Raw genomic sequence first — 24364 nt, 5'->3', positions numbered from 1 at the left:
AAGATATTCAGCATATCGCGAAGAACGTCATTTATAAGTGCCTGAAAGACGGCGGCAGCGTTTACGAGAGCGAAAGGAAGAACCCGGTATTCAAAGTGCCCGAGAGGAGTATTAAACGCCGGTCTTCCACTCGTCACCCTCCTTTATGCGCACCAAATGGTAAGCATTGCGCAGGTCTAACTTTGTGAAAAAACTTGGCTCCCTGCAAGATCTCAAAAGTGGATGACATAAGCGGCAAAGGATATTTATTCTTAACCAGTTATGTCATTGAGCCCCCGATAATCTATACAGGGACGCAAGGACCCATCCTTCTTTTTCACAAAGAAGAGATAACCTGCGCCGGCAGGAAAGGAGAGGAGGAGGAACAATGGTACCCGCATGGAGAGCCTCTGAGAGGTAATTCTCAAGAGCTTCGCGCTCAGGAATCGATAGAGAAAACAGTCTACCGCGTGGTGGCGTAGTACCGGGAAGGAGATTGATGCTACAATCGTAGGGGCGATGGGGAGGGAGAGAAGTGGCTCGGGAACGACTGAAAACCGCTCGCAGATCGTGATACATCTCCGGCACCCCAGACAAATCACCTGGCTCCTCCTGAAACACAGAAACAGAAGAAACAGGAGGGATGGCAGAGACAAGACATTTAACATGACACGACAGGTTCCACGACAGAATAGTTCATTTTGACCAATTAATATGGGGATTATGCAGAACTAACCAGGGATGTCCTAGCACTATGGGAGAAAAAGGAGAACTGAAAATTAAAAAGGAAGTGGTCTCGCGATGGTTTCCAGAGACCGTGAGAGACAAATGGAACAGTCTCACGGCAGACCTTGGGAAGGGGACTTCCATCTAGGGCAAAAAAGGGGAGTGGCCTCCTCTAGATCAATGAGAGGAATACCTTGCTCGCGGGCTCAGGCTTCATCGATGGAAATTTCCCTCGGCCCCAGAGTCAATCATGGCGCTGGTAGAGGCAGAGGAACCCTGCCAGTGCAGATGTACCGGGATGGTAGTGTTGGTCTTGTGAGAAGGGACCAGAGAAGTAGCGCTCGCCAGTACCACTCCCATTACTGGCGAGCGTTGTCTTTTACTTGACACAAAGTGCTTGTCGGAACCACAGTAGAGACAGAGGCGGTACAATATTCTCCGTTCTCTTTCCTTTGGGGAGATACGTAAGCCCCCCAGCTGTATGGGTTCAGGAGCAGCTTCTGCAACAATAGAAGATGAAGAAAAAGGGTGGGGGCAGAGAGAAGGAACCCGTCTCACTATACCTCGCTCGTTGTCGCAGGTGGAAACGCTTCTCGATGAGTGGATCGAGAAGACTGGGTACCTCCCTGGCGAGGATCTCATCCTTGACCTCTGCGTTGAGCTCCTCCAGGAAACGGGCCGGCCGCAGGTTGTTGCAAGAGTGCGAAACTCTATTGAGAAATCAGCGGTAGAACTCCTGCCCTGGCGGAGAGAAGAGAGCAAACGAGAGGCCTCGGCTCCATGTGCAGAGGGATCGAACACACAAATCATCTCCTCCTTAAACAGAGAAAAAACGATCCAGAAAGTCCGCCTCCGCATCCCAGCTGGCCGCTCCCCACTGACGAGCGCGTCCGGTGAGGAGAGAAATCACGAAGGCGACCTTGGCACGGTCCCTGGCGTAAGTCGAGGGTTGAAGAGAAAAAAAAAATCACTTCACATTGTGTCAAAAATGAACGACACTGGGTAGGCTCACCCGAGTAACACGGTGGATTATTTATTCTGGGTTCAGGAGACACGGGCAGATGAGCTGAGTGAGGAGGACTCCTTACGCAGATGATGAAGCTGCGCGGTGAGATCTGACACCTGCTCAGCCAAAGATTCCACCACGCATTTTCGTAACCGTCAGCTCCTCTTCATGCCTGCCCAGCAAGGCACCCTGACGTAATAATGTAATAATGCCAGTGGCCAGAAGAGGGTGGAATGGATAGAAAGAGCCAGGCTCATGACAACCTTGCTCCTTATTGGCTGTCACTTGTGATTTGCGACCACCATAGATTGTTTGCGACATGCCAAATTTGCCTACTGTGCTGGGTGAGATGCAGCACGACGCTTTGGAGGATGGAAATGGAAAATGCAGATCTGGAGAATGTTTGCAGTGATTAAACACTTTAATTTAATTCTGTAACTCACACAAAAATTATGTTTTGCTGTCAGAACTAGGCACGGGCCGATTACCGGTTTCAAGGTGTACCGCGATTTGAAAACTTCACGGTTTCAAAACCACTAGTATTTTTCTTTATACCGTTCCTGCGGTATGAACTGTTTTCCATGTCTCCTCAATGACTGAAAGAGTAGGAATTAGAGTTTCCACCTGTCCTGGTTTTACCGGGATTGTCCTTCTTTTTAATAATATGTCCCGGGAAATTTATCCACTCTCCTGGGACACTGAATGTCCCGGTTTTCGAAAGTCTACGTGAATATGTATGTTCAATTTACTATTTTCTCACTTGAAATAGCCTATGCATTGTGCACAGAGTGGTCGGTGTCTCTCATAGGGTGTCTCATGTGTGTAGAATGCGCTAATCATTGGCTCTGGGACGGGTGTGTCGTGTGACGTGACGTAGGCTACGTCATCTAGCGTGTCTGTCTTGGCAGCTAGCCAGTTACTACAGGCAGCAAATTGAAGCAGTGAAGAAGATTGTACGTCGTCAACATCGTTTGTTGTTAGTGTTAACATGGGTGGCGAGACGGAGGACGAAGATGACAGTGTGTCAACAAAGACTGACAGGCCAGTAAAAAAGGAAAATGAAACGTTCGACCTACTTTAATAATGACTGGATGAAAAATGACAATTACTCCACATGGCTAAAGCAAACACCAGGCGATCCACTATATGCTACTTGCTCCGTATGCTCAGTTAAAATTCTGGTTACAAAAAAGGACAAAATTACTGTCACCGAATTAACAGCTACCTATCACGGTGTGCGACATGGCCATAGCTACCTGTCAACTGACTGTGGAAACAAGGACAATGCAAAAATATTCAGTGACTCTGATATTGCAACTAAAATGTCTTGTGGCAGAACTAAAAGTGAGGCCTTAGTGGAAAATGTGTTGGCACCATTAAGTCAGCAAAGATTAGCAGCAGAGTTGCAGAAAGCACACTATTTTGCAGTATGTTCTGATGCATCCAATGCTGGGCACACAAAATTGTTTCCCTACACAGTCCAGTATTTCTGTGCATCCGAGGGTGTGAAGTATGGATTGTTAGACTTTTACGACGACTCCAATGAATCTAGTGAAGCCATAATCAAACAAATAGTGTCTATTACTGAGAACAATGGACTTTCAGTCAGCCAGATCAGTGCCTATGGTGCAGATAATGCATCAGTTAATTATGGTCGGCACAACTCAGTTTTTCAGAAACTCAGAGAAGCTAACCCACAAATTGTGAAGGGCAATTGCAAGCGTCACATCATAAACAACACTATCAAAGCAGCTAATTGTGTCTTTAGTGCTGGAGGGTGTGACGTGGAGGCCTTTGTGCTGAAGGTGTATAGTGAATTCCGTTGTTCTGCTAAAAAAGTGGAATTGCTTAAGGACTTCTGTGAATTTACTAATACAAAATACAGGGAGATTCTGAGGCATGTCCCCACATGCTGGCTGTCTTTGCTGCCAGCGATACAGAGGATTTTAGAGTGTTGGCCAGCTTTAAAGTCTTATTTTGTATCCCTGGGAAAGGAGGACTGCCCAAGTATCATCTGGACATTTGTGTGTGGTGCAAGTGATGCAGAAAATGTAGACTGTACTGTAGCTGAATGTATCCTTGCATTCATGCACAATGTGATACAAGAATTTAAATTTGATACATACTAAATAAAAGTGGCTATAGATGTGGCTAAGGTATGGTAAATGCAAATCTAATCATGTCATCCCTCTACTTATTTCTTTAGCAAAGAGAAAGCAAAAGCAAACACAAGCAACAGTATCTAAGCAATCAGGTAAGCTATAAGTTAAGTAAGATAGGTGAGAATACTTGAGATGTTTAAAATATTCACAAGTCACGACTATGCACAATCTTACTGCCAAAGGCCAATTTTGTCTTGAGGGTCTAATGTCTAATGGACATTTTCACTTGTGAGCAAAGCGGTCGGTCAGGTCATCGATATGTCCAGGTTTTTTATCAGATATAGGTGGCAACCCTATGTACAATCCATCGATAAAACAATACAAAGACTGCCAGATGTGCAATAATTCTGGCCAATTGTTTGTTCACATGTTTGTTCTGGAGTGGACCATCAGTGTAGCTTACTGTAGTATAAATGTAAGTAATCTGCGTCCGCGCAGTCTGTGTACGTGTCCGGATTGCTCATGCGGAAAGTATAACACAGGCTTAACACTGGCCCCTCTTCCTCCTGTTGGTGCAAGTGAGCGGTCAGTCACATGTGTGTAGGATGGCCGAACTTAAGGAGGTACACTTCACATTCAGCGTTCCTTTCAGTCTCACACACAGCCGCGTCCCCACAGCTTTCAAAAGTATACTCAACCGCAGATGAGCGCGGATGGATGAGCTTGACACATGTGCAATACCATGGGGTGCGCAGCTCTCTTGATGATGAAAATAATGTAATGCCGACGGTGCGCAGATGCCGAGGTATATACTTTGGCCTTTACACGATCGGCAACCAGCCATTTTTTGCCTTATTGCAACTCTCTGTTCTTGACTTGCACAAACAGTGTTGCAATGCAATAATTTTCCAAAATTGTTATTTATGTGAAAATATGAAGTCTGTTGACGCCCGTTAACACAGGCCAGAGACACTGAAGATGGACGCACAGAGAAAAATACTGTAGCAGGCAGATCACTTACTGTTTATGATGCACATTGGGCTTCCTGCTTGCCGTGCTGCTGTTTTGTGATCGTAGCTCCGTGTAGCTTTGTTTTTCTGTAGAATCTTTATATTACTATTTCTCTCTGTTGTTTAAAGTGATAAAATATAGCTTAATTCCCACCATATTTCTGATATTATCTATCAATCTAATCTGATTAATTAGATCGTTCACTTTTATTTTAAATCCGCGAGTGCAGTGCACCGGCATCGCGTTAGCACTCCTTAGCTTGTCATTAGCGTTTCCATTTGTGCCTATCGCTGTTTTCTTTCCTCCTCTCCTCTCTCTCGTTACTCTCTCTCTCCGGTTTTCACAAGTTCATCAAACAACTGTGGTAAGAATCTTTCATCAAGCACGGTGAGTAATGGCTTCTCCTGCTATTGTTATTTGCACTGCTTGCCACATGTATAGTTTATCTATCTCTGTCGGTGATGAAGGATTCACATGTGATAAATGCAGGGAAATAGTTAGGCTGACAGAGAAGATTTCAGAATTAGAGACACGCATCCAAACTTTAATTGAGGACAGTAAGAATGTGAGAGGTCTAGATACGGCTTTGGATGCGTCTAGCTCAGGGAGTCCTGTACATTGTTCGGTTCCGGTAACAGGGCCTTTGCAGCAGGGCAACTGGGGTGACTGTGAGGGCGGCATAGTCGTGTGTCTAAACACCACTCTTCTGTTCCGATCAAAACATTAACCCTCTGGAGTCGATTAACGCGTATACGCGTTTTGGGGTATTTTCTCTTGATAACCCCGGAAAGAACTTAAATTACACTTTCAGTTTTTGATCGTACAGATAAGAGCGATACATCAATCGAATCTGTAAAGGGTCTACTTTTTTGTATACAGACATAATAACAACAAAAACTTTGTGCACTTATAAAATAAAGATAACAAACAAGGAGTGCTGTCTGCAGCCTTTGTCTGCGGTGATCTTCATTTACAAATGCGTCATTAAAATGAACTGTAACTCAGTGAATACTCAACACAGAGACATGAGAGAGATATCTATAGAAAGCCTGACATGTCTACTTTTAAACTAAACAAGTGCTGCCAAAAACAAATATTCTGTGATAAAGTAATCCATATGAAAACAACGCGATGTCCATTTTTCACGTCTCCCTTCATTATATTCTAATGCGACCACGCCCCCACGCTGAATGCGCTTTTGAGATGATAATGTTTCACTGAAGCGCGCGGCTTTTGAATACGCCCACACAACAGAAGACAACGCAGCGAGATTGTTCTAGTTTTTTAATTTTACTGTTTGCTTCGCGATGAGAGGAATAAGACATAATTCACCCCAAAAAGATGTGATGTGGTTGAGGATTTGAGATTTGGATTTCCTCAGAAAAAAAATAATGAAGTGCTTTTTCAGCAGAGATCATAAACATGAGTAAGTCTCTTTCTATTTATTTATATACTTGTACTAGTTTTCACATAACGTGTAAACATTTTACTAGTTAGTCTTTTTATAAATTCTTTTTCCAAACTATAATTCCTGACTAACTGTATAATCAAGTGAAATATTATGAAGTTTCAATAACAATATACACTACTATACCATTCAAAAGCTTGATGTAAATAATATAAATTTACCAATAAATGTAACTGTAACAAATGTAATAAACAATGCTGTTCTTTCAATTTATCCCCCCAAAAAAGCCTGAAAAAAATATTCTCAGCTCTTTTCAACATTAATAATAATAATAATAATAATAATAATAATAATGATAATAATAACATTAAATGGTTTTTTTTTATAGAAAATAAGATTGTTAAAAGGATTTCTGAAGGATTGTGTGACGACTGGAGTAATGATGCAAAAAAATTCAGTTTGAAAGTCAGCTTTGATTGTTCCTAATAAACTGTTTAACTGCACTCACAAGTGAATATTAAATTATGTTGTGGGATAATTAAATATATTCTAAATAAACTACAAACATAAAATTATATACATTTATTTTGTCCTCACATTCTTTCTTGTAACTCATCCCTCTCAGTGACACAGCAGACTGAATGGCTCATTATGCAGCTCATTATGCAGGCCTTTGTCTTCTCAGGTGTGAAATTCATGATAGTTGATGCCTACTCGCATATGACTTTTACCAACAAAAAGTGTCTTCGAAAATTTAAATCAATATATTGTTTTCTGTAAGTGAGTAAACAAGATGATTTTCACATCATTTAGAAAAAAAATTCTAGGCTACAAGCTCCAGTTCTCAAAAGTCCCGGGAACCAATTTTCTGTATGTGTTTTATTGCCTTATTCAAGTGATTTAACATTTCTAGTTTTTCACTAACCACGCATAATTTTTTTTTTCTCAAAAGCACAATCATGTACATACATGCTGCTCTCATATTATTATAGCCCAGTTTGTGCTGATTACAGTGAGATTAGACTTTAGCCATTTAGATATTTATAAGAAACTGAAAAAAACACAAATGTCAGGGCATGACAAAAGTTCTCCAGGCCCCAAAAATACCCTTAGACTCCAGAGGGTTAAACAGGTTCTCCCCACTCAGTGATGCACCCACTGAGAAACCTGATGAAAGTGCTCTAGTTATTGGTGATTCTATTGTACGGAACGTGAACATAGAGACACCAGCCACCATAGTCCAATGTTTACCGGGAGCCAGAGCACCTGACATCTTATCAAATTTAAAAGTGCTGGCTAATGCTAAACGTAAATACAGTAAGATTGTTATTCATGCCGGCGCTAATGATGTTCGACTTTGCCAGTCGGAGATCACTAAAAATAACATTAACACTAGAAGTCCCAGAGATTTGTAACCCTCCTTTAGCCAAGTGGATGCTAACTGGCTAGTCTTTTGGCTATCATTAGCATCAATTCATGTGTAAATATGGTCATTACCTGAGCAATCTGCAGGGGGGTTGGGTGTGTGTGTGTGAATGGTTGCTGGTGGCTTGTTTGTATGTGTGGGGGAGGGAGGGCTGCTAAAAGCAGAGAACTTGATTGACCATGTCTCACATTGGCATGTAGGGTCTTGCCCAGGTGTAAACAGGTATGAATTAGCACATCTAATTGCATGCAGCTTGCTCTCAAATGAGAGGTAATTCCTTTTGTGCTGAGGTGGATAAAATCTCACTGCACACATAGCCTACTACTTCAGTGCCCTCAAGAATTCTGTGGTGTACGAACCTCCTCTCCAAGAAAAGAAAATGCAGAGAAGACTCACCACTCAGCAGGCCTTGGAAATGATCCTGAGTGAAGTAAACCCTTGTGACTCAGATGGAGAAGACATAGAACTTCAGCCGGATTCGGACTCAGAGCTGTCTTATCTGTCTTCAGGTTAAGTTTCATTTCATATTATTTCCTATTTCATTTCAAACCAGTAAGTGGAAAACACCAAAAAAGCAGAGTGGAGTGACATAAATATTTACTCTGCCTTTTTTGTATGTCCACTTTTTTGTTTGTACTACTTAGCAGACATTCACTGCCATCTGAAGTGCAAAACATTATTAGTTGTTTCTTTGCTTTAGTTGTATCTTTTTATTTAGGAAGATATTTCAGACATTATTCCGATACAGAGAAGGAGATACTGGAATTATTAGTATCTATGCATGCATTTGTGATATCATTTGACTTTTCCATTGCTCACAATTTGAATTTGTTCACACTGCAGATGAGGAGACTGCTCCTCAACCAAAAAAGAGAGCCCGTTTGGGGACTGACCTGACAGAGACAGCGAAAGATGGCACAGTGTGGTGTGAAGAACAGGTGGGGACGCGTCTCCCTTTCACCCCAATCAAAGCGTATGCTGCAGGTCTTTTGTGGTTCTATGTTTGTGTTTCTAATTTTTTTAGAATCAACACCGCCAAGTGTGTCATTGTGTCATTGTGTGTAAAAGTGCTATGAAAATAACAATTTATCTTATTTATTAGGTGTCTACTGACGCTGACGGCGTATGCGCCCAAACGGAAGAAGACCGTCTACATTCTTAGCAGCATGCACAGCGTGATTCAGACTGATAATACCACCAAAAGGAAGCCAAACACTGTCACCCTTTACAACACCACAAAGTGCGGCGTGGATGTGATGGACCAGATGGTGCGGGAGTACACTGTCCGTACAGGGACACGGCGCTGACCAGTTGCCGTGTTCTATAACATGATTGACATGGCAGCACTGAATGCACATGTGCTGTATCAAGCATGCACCGGAAGGCAGGAAAGACGGGTGGACTTCCTGGTGGAGCTTGCAAGAGAGTTGGCTAACTTTCATATGTGTGCGAAGAAGGCAAGAAAAGAACAATTGCTTCGGACACAACCCTCCACACCTAGCCCTGGAAAAAGAGCCATGTGTCAGGTCAAAAACCAATGCAAGAACAATCATGCCACTGTGCGATGTGTTCACTACTACAGATACACATGTGGTAAATGCAGACGGGAGATACCATGGCAGTGCCAGGATTGTGAGTGATTGCTGGAATGTACTCACTCACTTTTTAATATTATTTGTAAATATGTGTAAAAATGGTTGGTTTCTTTATTTTATTTTGTACTATTTTATCAAATCTCAGCAACAAAGGAAAAAAAAACATGTGTGTTGATTTCTCCCTAAGATGGCAAAGTGAAACACAAGTTTCCTTGAAGTGGCTCAGCATGGCCCCACATTGTTTACATAATAAAAGCAACTGTTCACAGCTGATTAAGGATATTAGCCTAAAGCCTTCCAGCCCATCGGCTGTCCTGCGGGTTTTATAGGTAGAAAAGCCAAATGGCTGCTCTCTGGGACTTCTAGTGTTAAAGAGGTGTGTGAACTTGCAAGCATGATGTCAGACACCGTAATATGCTCTGGTCCCCTCCCTGCTTACCGTGGTGATGAGATGCATAGCAGATTGTCATCACTCAATGGCTGGATGTCTAAGTGGTGCCCGCAGAATAACATAGGTTTCATAGACAATTGGATAAGCTTTTGGGGCAGACCTGGGGCCTCATTTATAAAACTGTGCGTAGGATCCTTACTAAAACTCTACGTACGCACAAAAGCCAAAAATAGCGTATGCAAAAAAATATTCAGATTTATAAAACCATGCGTACGCACACCTGCACGCAATTTTCACTTTATAAATCACAGCCTACCTGATAATTTGCGCACGCAAAAAAAAAAAAAACATTTATCGCCCTTTATCCGCCCACATTCAACCATATATAGACAATGCAAATTACCTCACTGGCCATGCTTATTAAAAGGAGCAAGGAAATTTCTGTTTTTTAAAAACAAAATCATGGCAGCAATGGAGAGCAAGGGCAAGAAGCGAAATTTCTCTGAGGCAGAAATAGAGATTCTTGTGAGTGAGGTGGATGAAAGGAAGGCTATTTTGTTTGGTGGCCACAGCAGTGGAATTACCAAAAAAAAAAGAAATATTTAGAGTGGCAACACATCACTGCTGCGGTAAACGCAGTTGCTTCGGCAAACAGGACGGTTCCAGATGTAAAAAAGAAGTGGTCCGATCTTAAGGTGGGAGCAAAGAAACGGCTTGCCTCTCACCGACAGAGTGTGTGTGCGACTGGTGGGGGCAAAGGCGCCCACGATTTGTCCCAAATGGAGACCCGAATGGCCTCGATTCTCGGCCAAACCAGTGTGTGTGGCATTGTGTCTGAGAGGGAGGGAGACACAGATGTGCTGGATACAGGGGAACCAGGTAAATAACTTGTTTGCTCAATTAAACAAAATAAATTGGTTTAGTCCTTATTCTTGCAGAGTCTGCGGGAGACCAGTGTGACGAAACTCCCAGCGCAGAGTCTGCAGGGGCTATGGAGTTTCCCGAGGTCCCCAGCACAAGTGCGTCCCGACCTTATGGCATGGCGGGAAGTGGCCGGGTGCTGACTGAGGCTGTTCTGCAGACACAGAGAGACACCATTAATGCAATTACTGTAATCGCAGATGAGCTTAAGCAAATAAGGGTTGTGCTGGGTAACATTGCATCTACATTAAAAGATCTTGTTAAAAAATTAACCTTTGCACTGTTGTTCTTCACAAATGGCGCATTACTTCCTGATGGAGCCTTGCTCCCTGATGATGTCCTTCTTGTTGGGGAGGGGGGTGTGGGTCAGGCTCTTCATGCTGGTGTTGTGGTAGGTCGGGAGGAACAGCGATACCATTCATCAGTGCAATGTTGTGTAAAATAGCGCACATCATGATGATCTGGCACACTTTTTTTTGGTTGATATAAAAGTCTACCACCCGAAGCATCAAGGCAACGCCATCTACACTTGAGGAGGCCAATGGCTCTCTCAACTACTGAGCGCGCACGAGCGTGGGTATCATTAAAGCGCACTTCTTCTGCGCTCTGAGGGTTTGAGAATGGGGTGAGTAGCCAGCGCCTGAGCGGGTAACCGCTGTCACCTGTAAAGTATAACAGTTTATTTGTACAATAGGCTTTAACTGTTATGTAAAAACAATTATATGCATTTACTTACCCAGAAGCCAGCCATCGCGAACGGCACCTGCCCTAAGTCGATTCCCTACACTGCTGTGCGCTAGAATAAAAGAGTCATGTGTAGAACCAGGCCATCGTGCCACAACATTCCTTAGAGTCAAGTTGGCGTCACATATAATTTGCACATTTATTGAATGCACATGTTTGCGATTCACATAAATGAATTCATCTACATATGGAGCCCTTATAGCAATATGAGTGCAGTCGATTGCGCCGATTACATTTGGGAAACCGGACATTGCTGCAAATTGCCTTTTGATATTGGCCTGTTCTCCAACAGTGTAAGGAAACTTTATGTATCGATTGGTCATTTGAATAATCCCTTTCAAAACTGCAGGCATTAATGAGCTTAGGGTTGGCTGTGAAATCCCAGACCTATGACAAATTAATAGGAATGTTAAAATCAATAAGGTTTTGCATAAAAAAAGTACACGTAGTTACCTGTCGCCTATTTCCCGCTGATATGTCCCGGTTGCCAAAAATCCTAAAACTGAAAGTACTTGGGTTGGTACCGGGATGGCGCGGTTCTGTGTTGTTGGTCTTTGTAATGCTGGGCCAAGTTCAGCACACAGATCCAAGAGCATGGCTCTAGGAAATCTAAAGCGGCTTATTAGCCACTCATCATCATGGGCTAGGAAATCCTCACGGTCCCTGAATACTCTTTCCCTCCGAAGTCTGCCATTGGCATAGTCTTCCAGCAGTGCCAGCGCATCCATCATACAATATGCACTTAAGTGTTGCTGCAGTAGGCTATTTATGTTTTCAGCTATCAGATTTAATCATTTACACCTTATCACATTAATCACATAATGAGTGATAGGCCTACATCCATTTAAGATATATACATATAGTTACTTTTATGTCTTTAAACTAAACATGCATGTATGTATCTTTAGGACCCATAATGGTGATTTTAATGTTATTTGTATTTTTTGTTGTAACCGGGACCTATGAGCAACTTGTAAATATTGTAAATATTGAAATATGTCAAAGTAAATTTTGCCATTTTGCAAAGGGTTAATTCCCTTTATCCGCAGTCAGTTCCTCAACTCACCATCAGTGTCGCCAAACTGCTTTGTCTTCAAAATGTGCGTACGCATGGGTCAGAGTTTGCGTGTAGGTGCGCATAATTTCACGTCAAGTTTTTCTTTATAAATCCCACCTTTTGCCCAGGAACTGGCGTACGCATGTTTTCAGCCCCGTTTTGTGCGTACGCAAGCTTTATAAATGAGGCCCCTGACCTGTTGAAAAGAGATGGTCTTCATCCCTCCTGGGGTGGTGCCGCTCTTCTTTCTAGAAATATGGCACATAGTCTTAGAGTTTGTACTTGACTAACTGGGGCCAGGTCAGGAAGCAGACAGACTGGCTAAAACCGACCGTCTGCTAGCCGTCTCCAGTCACAGAAGTCAGTTAATTCTCAGCACATAGAGACTCTTTCACCTAGATATCACACTATAGAGACTGTGTCTGTTCCTCGAACTAGAAAATACAAAAAATGTCCAAACCAATTTAAGATCAACAATTTAATTGAGGTTCAACAAATAAAAAACAGATGCAATACAGATAAACAAATGATAAAGCTTGGCTTATTGAATATCAGGTCCCTTTCTACGAAAGCACTTTTTGTAAATAATATGATCACTGATCATAATCTAGATGAACTCTGTTTGACAGAAACCTGGCTAAAACCTGATGATTACATTATTTTAATGAGTCTACACCCCAAGATTACTGTTATAAACATGAGCCATGTCCAAAAGGTAAAGGGGGAGGTGTTGCTTCAATTTATAACAGTGTTTTCAGGATTTCTCAGAGGGTAGGCTTCAAGTATAACTCGTTTTAAGTATTGGTGCATAATATAACATTATCCAGAGAAACAAATGTTAATGATAAATCCCCTGTGATGTTTGTACAGGCTATTGTATACAGGCCTCCAGGGCATCATACAGACTTTATTAAAGAGTTTGCTGATTTTTTTGCTGAGTTTGCCGAGTTAGTGCTGGCTGCAGATAAAGTTTTAATTGTTGGTGATTTTAAAATCCATGTTGATAATGAAAAAGATGCATTGGGATCAGCATTTATAGACATTCTGAACTCTATTGGGGTTAGTCAACACGTCTCAGGACCTATTCATTGTCGAAATCATACTCTAGATTTAATACTGTCACATGGAATTGATGTTGATGGTGTTGAAATTATTTCAGCCAAGCGATGATATCTCAGATCATTATTTAGTTTTGTGCAAACTTCATATAGCTAAAACTGTAAATTCCACTTCTTGTTACAAGTATGGTAGAACCATCACTTCTACCACAAAAGACTGCTTTGTAAGTAATCTTCCTGATGTATCCCAATTCCTTAGCATATCCAAAACCTCAGAACAACTTGATGATGTAACAGAAACTATGGACTCTCTCTTTTCTAGCAGTTTAAATACAGTTGCTCCTTTACGCTTAAGGAAGGTTAAGGAAAACAGTCTGACACCGTGGTGTAATGAGCATACTCACACCCTAAAGAGAGCAGCCCGGAAAATGGAGCGAAGCTGGAGAAAAACAAAATTAGAAGTATTTCGTATTGCTTGGGGGGAAAGTAACCTATCTTACAGAAAAGCATTAAAAACTGCTAAATCTGATTACTTTTCGTCTCTTTTAGAAGAAAACAAACATAACCCCAGGTATTTATTCAATACAGTGGCTAAATTACACGAAAAATAAAGCATCAACAAGTGTTGACATTTCTCAACATCACAGCAGTAATGACTTTATGAACTACTTTACTTCTAAAGTCGATACCATTAGAGATAAAATTGTAACCATATGCAGCCATCAGCTACAGTATCACATCAGACAGTACACTATAGATCCCCTGAGAAACAGCTCCACTCATTCTCTACTATAGGAGAGGAAGAATTATATAAACCTGTTTAAATCATCTAAACCAACAACATGTATGTTAGACCCTATTCCATCTAAGCTCCTAAAAGAGGTGCTTCCAGAATTCATAGATCCTCTTCTGACTATTATTAATTCCTCATTGTTATTAGGGTATGTCCCAAAACCTTCAAACTGGCTGTTATTAAGCCTCACATCAAAAAACCACAACTTGACCCCAAAGAACTAGTTAATTATAGACCGATCTCGAATCTCCCTTTTCTTTCCAAGATACTAGAAAAGGTAGTATCCTCACAATTATATTCCTTCTTAGAGAAAAATGCCATCTGTGAGTATTTCCAGTCAGGATTTAGACCGTATCATAGTACTGAGACTGCTCTCCTTAGAGTTACAAATGACCTGCTCTTATCATTTGATCGTGGTTGTATCTCTCTATTACTGCTCTTGGATCTTAGTGCTGCGTTCGACACTATTGACCACACTATTCTTTTGCATAGACTAGAAAACACTTTGTTGGCATTAATGGAAGTGCATAAGCATGGTTTAAATCATACTTATATGACCGCCATCAATTCGTAGCAGTGAATGAAGAGGTATCATATCGATCACAAGTGCAGTATGGAGTACTGCAAGGCTCAGTACTAGGGCCGTTACTCTTCACGCTTTACATGTTACCCTTGGGAGATATCATCAGGAAACACGGTGTTAGCTTTCACTGTTATGCTGATGATACTCAGCTCTATATTTCTTCGTGGCCCGGTGAAACATACCAATTTGAAAAACTAATGGAATGCATAGTCGATATAAAAAACTGGATGACGAGAAATTTTTTACTGTTAAATTCTGAAAAAACAGAGGTGTTAATTATATGACCTAAAAGCTCTGCATGTAATGACCTAGAACGCTGTCTAAGATTTGATGGCTGCTCTGTCAATTCTTCATCATCAGTTAGGAACCTAGGTGTGCTATTTGATAGCAACCTTTCTTTAGAAAGCCACGTTTCTAGCATTTGTAAAGCTGCATTTTTCCATCTCAAAATATATATCTAAATTACGGCCTATGCTCTCAATGTTAAATGCAGAAATGTTAATCCATGTGTTTATGACCTCAAGGTTAGACTATTGTAATGCTCTATTGGTTGGTTTTTTTATATGCTTAGTAAACAAACTCCAGTTAGTCCAAAATGCAGCAGCTAGAGTTCTTACTAGAACCAGGAAGTATGATCATATTAGCCCGGTCCTGTCAAGCCCTGAATGGTTTAGCACCTCAGTATTTGGACGAGCTCTTGTTACATTATAGTCCTCCACGTCTGCTGCATTCTCAAAACTCTGGCAATTTGATAATACCTAGAATATCAAAGTCAACTGCGGGTGGCAGATCCTTCTCCTATTTAGCGCCCAAACTCTGGAATAACCTACCTAACATTGTTCGGGAGGCAGACACACTCTTGCAGTTTAAATCTAGATTAAAGACCCATCTCTTTAACCTGGCTTACACATAACATACTAATACACTTCTAATATCCAAATCCATTAAAGGATTTTTAGGCTGCATTAATTAGGTAAACCGGAACAGGGAACACTTCCCCATAACACCCGATGTACTTGCTACATTGTTTGAAGAATGGCATCTACGCTCATATTAGTCTGTTTCTCTCTTATTCCGAGGTCACCGTAGCCACCAGATCCAGTCTGTATCCAAGTCAGAGGGTCACTGCAGTCACCCGGATCCAGTATGTATCCAGATGGTGGATCAGCACCTAGAAAGGACCTCTACAGCCCTGAAAGACAGCGGAGACCAGGACTAGATCCCCTGTAAAGACCTTGTCTCAGACGACCACTGGGACAAGACCACAGGAAACAGATGATTCTTCTGCACAATCTGACTTTGCTGCAGCCTGGAATTGAACTGCTGGTTTCGTCTGGTCAGAGGAGAACTGGCCCCCCAACTGAGCCTGGTTTCTCCCAAGGTTTTTTTCTCCATTCTGTCACTGATGGAGTTTTGGTTCCTTGCTGGCTTCTCCCAAGGTTTTGCTTAGTTGGGGACACTTCATTTACAGCGATATCGTTGACTTGATTGCAAATTATTGCACAGATACTATTTAAAGCTGAACTGAGCTGCATGATGACATCACTGAATTCAATGATGAACTGCCTTTAACTGTCATTTTGCATTATTGACACTGTTTTCCTAATTATTGTTGTTCAGTTGCTTTGACGCAATCTTTTTTGTTTAAAGCGCTATATAAATAAAGATGACTTGACTTGACTTGACATTGCATATTGGAAGAAAATCCTCAATATTGATTTGGGGGTTTATATGAATGTGTTTCTGAGCTGACTGTCTTCTGAAAAGTTTACGTGGTATTTTCTTTTCATCTCATCTCTGTATAGTTCATATGTAAGCAGTGTTTCAGAGCAGCACATCTTTGTTTACAGCGGTAACCAAGGAAACGCTGTATCTGGTCTGTATCTGGTGTTCCAGAGGCGCCTCCTGCTGTCAGAGAGTGAATATGCATCTCATTCAGAGCTTCTGCTGTTTGTTTCGTTCAGGTATGTACACTGAAAAAAAATGTTTAATTCATCCAATTAAAAAAAAAAAAGATTCACATCTATATTTTTTTACTTGAGCCAATGAAAAATAAATAACTTGCCCTTAGGCAAGAGTTCTTGTCAGAACATTGTTTTCGCTTCAAATTGGGTTATTATTAAATTAAATTATGTGTATGATTATTATTATATAAGTAAATTATATGAAATGATATAAATGATATGTATATGAATTATATAAATAAAATTAAATAACTGTAATTACAGATTCAAGTTAAAGATGTCAGTCTTTATTTGTTTCTTTTTTTTTCTTTTTAGGAAACAAATCAAAGAAAAAATAAACTAATTCTATTGTTTCTAATACTCTGTATGTTGCTCAAAAACAAAATATATTGTGTCCAGTTTTTTTTTTTTTTTTTTTACCCAGTCATTTAAAAATAACGTATCAGAGCTGTAACAACTATTTTGTGTAACTTTGTTGTTTTTGCTTAATGTTGTGATACTGTGATATTTTTGTTAAGGGTTATAACTAGTCAGAACACTGGTAATGTAGCACACGCGGCATTTTATCTGTTCTTTATACTGCTTTTTCTAATGTTTTAAATAAATTATTGTGACTAACGTACATTTATCTGCCTGCTACACTTTGTATATTGTCAAAATGGTTATGCTTAAGATTACAGGGTGGAGTAGGGAGCTTAAAATTATCTTTTTTATACAATAGTATATTAACTAAGATAACAGTCACTGTCAATATATCTATATTGCGTTTTTATTTTTGTGAAGTGGCTAAAAAGTTGTGTATAAGGGGTGAGTTAGGGGCTCAAAGATATCAGGGTGAGTTAGGGGCTCAAAGATATCTATATAATCATAAAATATATTTGCATAAAAATATTTATAATTTAAATATCATTTAAGGGATTCGTATAGAGTTGTATATCCTGTAACTGAAAGGTATACCAGAACCTTTGAATATGGCAAATACATGGTAAATTTACAAATTGCAGTTTGTACATAATTTATAATGATCTGCAAATGATATGAAACACATTTACAAGTGATGAATAGTTTACACTTTAGATTAGGGGATGCATAAAGTGTTATAAATGACTTGTATACATATACAAATAATTTGTAACAGGTAAGAAAGGTCTACAAATGATATGTAACACATTTACAAGTGATGAATACAGTAGTTTTCACTTTCGATTAGGGGATGCAGAAAGTGTTATAAATGACTTGTATATACAAATAATTTGTAACAAGTAAGAAAGGTCTACAAATGATATGTAACATTTACAAGTGATGAATAGTTTACACTTTAGATTAGGGGATGCAGAAAGCTTTGTAAACTATTTATTTATGTGTTTACACATCATCTATAATAGGTGTTATAGATGATAACATTGTAGTGTGTACTGCAGTGTTAAGTGCTGACTGGTGAGAGTATAGACAGCTGTCTTCTGTGACACACATGGAGTCTTTAACTCTGTGCACCTGATGTGAGCTTCAGTGGAAGGTAAATCCGGTTCAGAGGTTCACTTTACCACTAGATCCCACACTCTCCACACAGAACACAAGTCTGTGCTGATGAGTGAAAGGATTTAACACAACCCACTGGAATCACCTGACTAAGGCATTTATAAATGTTTATCCACTTCAAAACAAATGAATTACTCTTCTTAAAAATAGTGCTTTAACATACCTGCATGTTTGTGCTTTTGAACACAGACCAGCTTACAACTACGTCAATAAATCATAAATTGATCATTTACTAATGGTTTGTTCATCATTTGTTCATGATTAACAATTGTTTATTGAGTTAATGATACAAAATTTTGACATAAATACTTCAATGATTTATGAGTGTTAAATAATGTATCAACTAATAACTTAACTTATAAACCATCTACTAATAATCTGTTTGATTTATATCAAGATTTAAACATTTTTTACAAACACATTTGTAAATCGTTAGCATACCACTTATTAATCATTTATGAACGTATAGTCATGTTTTGTAAATGATTCATTCATCATTAACTAATAACTTAAGTGACTTATAAGTGAATTAATACACTAAAATGTTAACTTATTACTTATTAATAATTTATGAGTTCATTATTAACTAATAATTTATTATAATATCATCAAGAGATGATAACTGTTCAAGGGGAGGAAGCGAAGGTAAAACCATAGCAGATAGCCGGGAGGGTGAGAATAATAAAAAAAATGGTTATTGGTTATTTTTTTAATTACACAGTCCCTCCATGATTTTGCGATTTTGCGATCGCTGAATTTATCGCAAAATCAAGCAAACTCCACAATTTTCGCAAAAGCTCGGAAATTTTCATAATTGTCGCAAATTTTCCACAGAATTTGGGCTTAGGCACGTCCCGTGACGTCATCGTAATGCGCACTCAGTCAAAGGTAGGTTGTTTCTCAGTTACAAAAATGGAATGAATAGCCTTGCGTCCTCATCATGACCGATTTACAAGAGCTACATTGGATAAACGAACTGAAAGTGGAACGAATCCGTGCTACTAGTTTGGGCTACGCAGCGCAAACCATTTATCTGCTCGAGCCAGAGCCACGGGCTGATCTCTCACGCGACACTTATATACACAGCACTGGGAGATACAGTGTAAAGAAAGAATTCAAATTCGCCACAGAATCATCATCTCTGTTTAAGTATTGTGAAATGGGTTCAGATTTGTTTTAGAGCTACAGATATCAGAACAAACGCCGATGATGTGGAAACCAGGAAAAACATTGTTCAATAAACACAAATCTCCACCACCGTTCACCATTGATTTAACATAGTAAAACTACGGGAACAACTTGTGGAAGAAATGGTCTAATGTTTTTGAGTGTTTTTAAATGCTTCACGCTGGCAACTTTTCCCAGCACTTCAAAGTTTAAGTATTACCCAATTTGAAAGTTATTTTTAATGTGATGATATTTGTTTATCATAGATTTCCCCCATGTATAAAACTAAAAGTTTCTTAATGTAGGAGAGCAAAAATTAATTAAAAACAAAAAAGATATTAAATGACCACTGCATGATGGCTGCAGAGAAGTACTTATAGGCCATTTTCACTCCCTAATAGGCCTGTATATTTTTGTATTCATTAAATTATATTTAGACATTATGAATGACAGTAATACAAGTACATTTTATCAGATGTAATATATTTATTACATCTGTAAGACGTCTGCTAAAGATCTGGGAATCATCTGCTGTGTACTCTGATAAATGTCTCAGAAGCAGTTTTACATGCATTCTAATAAATGTCTATTTGACATCTGACAGGAAACATCTTAGAGATGTACTGCAGATGAGCAAGCACTCCTAAAAATACATCTTGCATATGTAAATGCAGACATTAAATAGATGTCTCCGAGATATACATGTGTGATTACAGTAAGTGCTTTACTGTCAGGTGCTGGTGCCACCTTCTGTAGAACTTAATGGCACTAGTGCTGGTGTTGTCAAACGTTAGTCTGGAGACCTACAGTGGTTCTCGAAGACAGAAAAGTTATAACAGTGTTAGAAGAATGTTGTCTGTGGTATATTTTCACTGCAAAACAATAAGAAATGCCGCATATATCCCTGCAAATTTTGAGAAAAGGGGAGGAAAAATTTCTACAAAATCCTGGAGGGACTGATTACAAATCTTCATTTAACTGCAATAGTCCATGAGAACATTAAGTGGTTGCACATAGATTGACTCTGGGACATTTTGCAATCACATTTGTGTATCACCAAGTCAACTCTCTGAGAAAAGCCCTATTCAGACCTGTCTGACCCTGAAGCTGTCAGTGATAATCATCACAGTATTCTCTTTAAAACCACCTAAAAAGATCAAACCACTCATAGCAGAGGGGCAATAAAGATCCTTACTTGTACACAAGCCGGTAGATCAAAGGTGCTGAGCACTTCCTCTCAGATCCGTTCGTAGCAAACGAGGAAAGGGGTGGGGCCGCCTTCATTGAAAGCAAACCGCAAACAAAGCAGAGTGAGACATAAACTCTCATAATGAGAGTTCTGTCATGACAACTCTCGGAGGGATTGGCATGGTAATGTACGTGACAATGTTAATATATTTGCTTTTGGCCAAATAGATCTGCTATGCTGCTGCTGCAGAGCAAGTAACGAGACTTGCTACTGCCAATACATCCACAACATGCTGCTGTGAGCATGAAAGAAATATTGCTGCTACAAATATAACATAAAGCAAGAGACATAGAGGGAGGCATTTTGTAGGCATTTGCGTTATATTGCATTGCTAACAAGTCTTCAATACAATAGCGTTCAAGCTTGTGGTTGCCAGATGTGAAGAGCTGCTGCTAATATGCTTAATATTCACTCCTGCATACAATGCAAACTGCTAACATGACACTTAGTTAAATTTGATTATAGTTGCTTATTTTTTAATTCAATAAGGCAGACTATGCAATACACACAGCCATATGGATTAGAAGAGCATTCACTTATCTTAGATGTTGACTTCGCTGTTCTGAAACAAGCTGCACTGCTGCGGCAAGCTCTAGTCGTACATTTGAATGTTGATAGGGAGCTCATTGGCTACCAATACAGGAAAGAACCACCCCTGCTATAAAACAAAAAAACAAAAAAACAATAGAAACCATTACAGAAATCCTAATGGTTCCCATTACAAAACCATTTCAAACCATCAGCCATAAACCATTACCAAATGGTTTCCATTATTTAGTGTGTTTTGGGCATATTCCATAAAAAAAAAAGAAACCATTACATAAATCCTAATGGTTTCCATTACAAACCATCAGCCATTAACCATTAAAACCATTACCACATGGTTTCCATTATGTAGTGTGTTTTGGATATATTCCATTAGGATTTATTGGTTTGTATAGGTTTCCATTACAAATTTGTATTGGTTACGATTTGCACATAATGGTTTCCATTGCAGTTTTGTATTGGTTCTGATGGTTCCATTGCAAGTTTGTATTGGTTTTTATTTGCACATATTTAATGGTTTCCTTTGCAGTTTTGTATTTTTTGTGTTGGTTCTGTTGGTTGTTTGTATTGGTTTTTATTTGCACATATTTAATGGTTTCCGTTGCAGTTTTGTATTGGTTCTGATGGTTCCATTACAAGTTTGTATTGGTTTTTATTTGCACATATTTAAATGGTTTCCGTTGCAGTTTTTTATTGGTTCTGATGGTTCCATTACAAGTTTGTATTGGTTTTTATTTGCACATATTTAATGGTTTCCATTGCAGTTTTGTATTGGTTCTGATAATTCCATTACAAGTGTCTAGTGGTTTTTATTTGCACATATTAAATGGTTTCCATTGCAGTTTTGTATTGGTTCTGATAATTCCATTACAAGTTTCTATTGGTTTTTATTTGCACATATTTAATGGTTTCCGTTGCAGTTTTGTATTGGTTCTGATTTGAATGTTTAACTGATAGCTGGTAATTAGGCCATTAATTAATTAATTAAATTATTTACATTATTAATACAACTATACACTGGTTTTGTCTAGAATATCATTTTTACTTATATAAACTAGACACCAACCTTTCAATAGCTAACAGTTCAGGTTGTTTTGCAAAGAATTAAGAATATGCACCTAAAATCAAAATTATTCACAGATCACTCCACATAGCTGGAATTAACACAAAACTTTAACATGACTTTTTATTAATATTATTATTGAACTGCGTTAGTGGCTTTTCTGTGGCTGGCTTAGACCTGCAAAAGAGAAGGAAAATTCATTAGGACAATGTACCACTTAAACCACATTACCAGTATGTGAGATTATCCATACATTATATATTTATATGGCAATCTCAAAAAAACCTAGTTATTGACAAAACATCATCATGCTTAAATTCATCCAACACTTTGGGGGCACTTTGTGCAGATTCAAGATCTTGACAGCTGTGAACTTTTGTCCATTACTCATTTTATGTTCATAAGTAAAACAACCACAGTTCGTTTTGTTCAGCATCATGTTTAGGAGCATGGAAATGTAAAGCTTATGTTCCTACAGTAACAGACCAAAGTGAAAGACTCTTGAACTTATTTTAAAACAATTACATTTTAGAATAAGGTTCCATTAGTTAAAGGTGCAATGTGTAAAATTTACAACAATCTATTTACAGAAATGCAATATACATAACTATGTTTTTAGAGGTGTATAAAGACCTTACTTAATGAGACGTTATGTTTTTATTACCTTAGATTGAGCAATTTCTATCTACATACACTGCGGGTCCCCTTACACGGAAGTCACCACCATGTTTCTATGGTAGCCCTAAACGGACAAACTGCCCTACAGAGCACGTTTCGTAACTTTGTTGTTCTTGCGAATAAAACACTGACACAATGATGAACAAGTACATTAACATTAGCAATAACATTGATTTATTGAATAAAGTAAATATAATTCCTTAATTTACCTTTGTAAAGAAATATCATTGCTCTCTGCTGTCTTTACAAACTTACTTGTGTCTGCCACCATAGCTTCTCTAAAGGGAGGGGTGAGCGGGGGACTGAGCCTATGGTTACAATTCGCAAGCTCACCGCTAGATGTCACCGCTAGTAAAATCTACACACTGCACCTTTAATGTTAGTTTTTCCATGGTCTGTCTGAATACTGGATTCTTCTTGGAATTCTTGGAATACTGGTTCCAAGTCAGTTTAATCACTGTTACATATTAATGCACTGCTTTAATAGATGCAGATATATGTTTGCTGTTTTTGAAGTAATTAATTGTTTGTAGAGAGAGACACGCAGACAGTCTTTATATTTTCTTTTTGTTATTTCTTTTTTTGTTGTCATTAATTATTGTTCACTATGTTGAATATCTCATTGGCTTATGTGTCCTTCAGTGTTGTTTGTTGTTAAGAGTGAGTGAATAAATGTGACCCTGGAGCACAAAAGCAGTTATAAATAGCACAGGTATATTTGTAGCAATAGCCAACAATACATTGTATGGGTCAAAATTATAGATTTTTCTTTTATGCCAAAAATCATTTGGATATTGAGAAAAAGATCATGTTCCATGAAGATATTTTGTAAATTTCCTACCATAAATGTATCAAAGCTTAATTTTTGATTAATAACATGCTTTGCTTTGGACTTCAAACTTCAACTTTAAAGGTAATTTTCAAAATATTTAGATTTTTTTGCACCCTCAGATTCCAGATTTTCAAATAATTGTCTCTCGACCAAATACTGTCCTACCATAACCATACATCAATGGAAAGCTTATTTATTATTATTCAACCCTCTACATTGCGAGTAAATCACTCGCATATGTGGGACTTAATTTTAATTTGGGCGACTAAATGATGTCTATCATTAGCCATTGGCTAATAAATTCTAAGATTTTACTCACCAGTATGTGTTCGAGGCTATTATAAATTTAGCACAGATATATTTTCACTCGCTGAACAAAGACTGAGCGCAAGAGTTTCGCTCTCCATCAAACGATCTGTACTTTTTAAATTCATTTCAATGGACGCACAGCGCACCTCTATTTGACGCACTGTAAACTCTGTGTGAAGGCGCACGACTTGCTGTTGCTTTGCTGATAGCGCTGTTT

The 24364-nt window shown here is 39.0% G+C and overlaps 1 protein-coding gene across 1 annotated transcript; it reads left to right on the top strand.

The window, feature by feature from the left end:
* Positions 1–1186: 1186 nt before the first annotated feature.
* On the top strand, positions 1187–12643 carry LOC122143866. Its single transcript, XM_042754470.1, has 4 exons — positions 1187–1598; positions 7976–8167; positions 8502–8631; positions 8761–12643. The coding sequence occupies exons 1-4, from the start codon at positions 1187–1189 to the stop codon at positions 8963–8965; spliced, it is 939 nt and encodes a 312-aa protein (XP_042610404.1). The 3' UTR covers positions 8966–12643.
* The last annotated feature ends 11721 nt before the right edge of the window (positions 12644–24364 follow it).

Source organism: Cyprinus carpio, unplaced genomic scaffold (assembly GCF_018340385.1).
Source record: "Cyprinus carpio isolate SPL01 unplaced genomic scaffold, ASM1834038v1 S000006521, whole genome shotgun sequence".
Classification (NCBI taxonomy): Eukaryota; Metazoa; Chordata; class Actinopteri; order Cypriniformes; family Cyprinidae; genus Cyprinus; species Cyprinus carpio.
This window is presented reverse-complemented; position numbering and strand designations above follow the sequence as displayed.

What these genes read in the sequence shown, in the direction of transcription:
- LOC122143866 (XM_042754470.1), top strand. Translation starts at nt 1,187, where the DNA reads ATGGGTTCAGGAGCAGCTTCTGCAACAATAGAAGATGAAGAAAAAGGG. An exon ending in CCCACTGACGAGCGCGTCCG is followed by an intron (nt 1,599 to 7,975) that starts GTGAGGAGAGAA and finishes CTGCACACATAG; the next exon opens with CCTACTACTTCAGTGCCCTC. An exon ending in GCTGTCTTATCTGTCTTCAG is followed by an intron (nt 8,168 to 8,501) that starts GTTAAGTTTCAT and finishes TTCACACTGCAG; the next exon opens with ATGAGGAGACTGCTCCTCAA.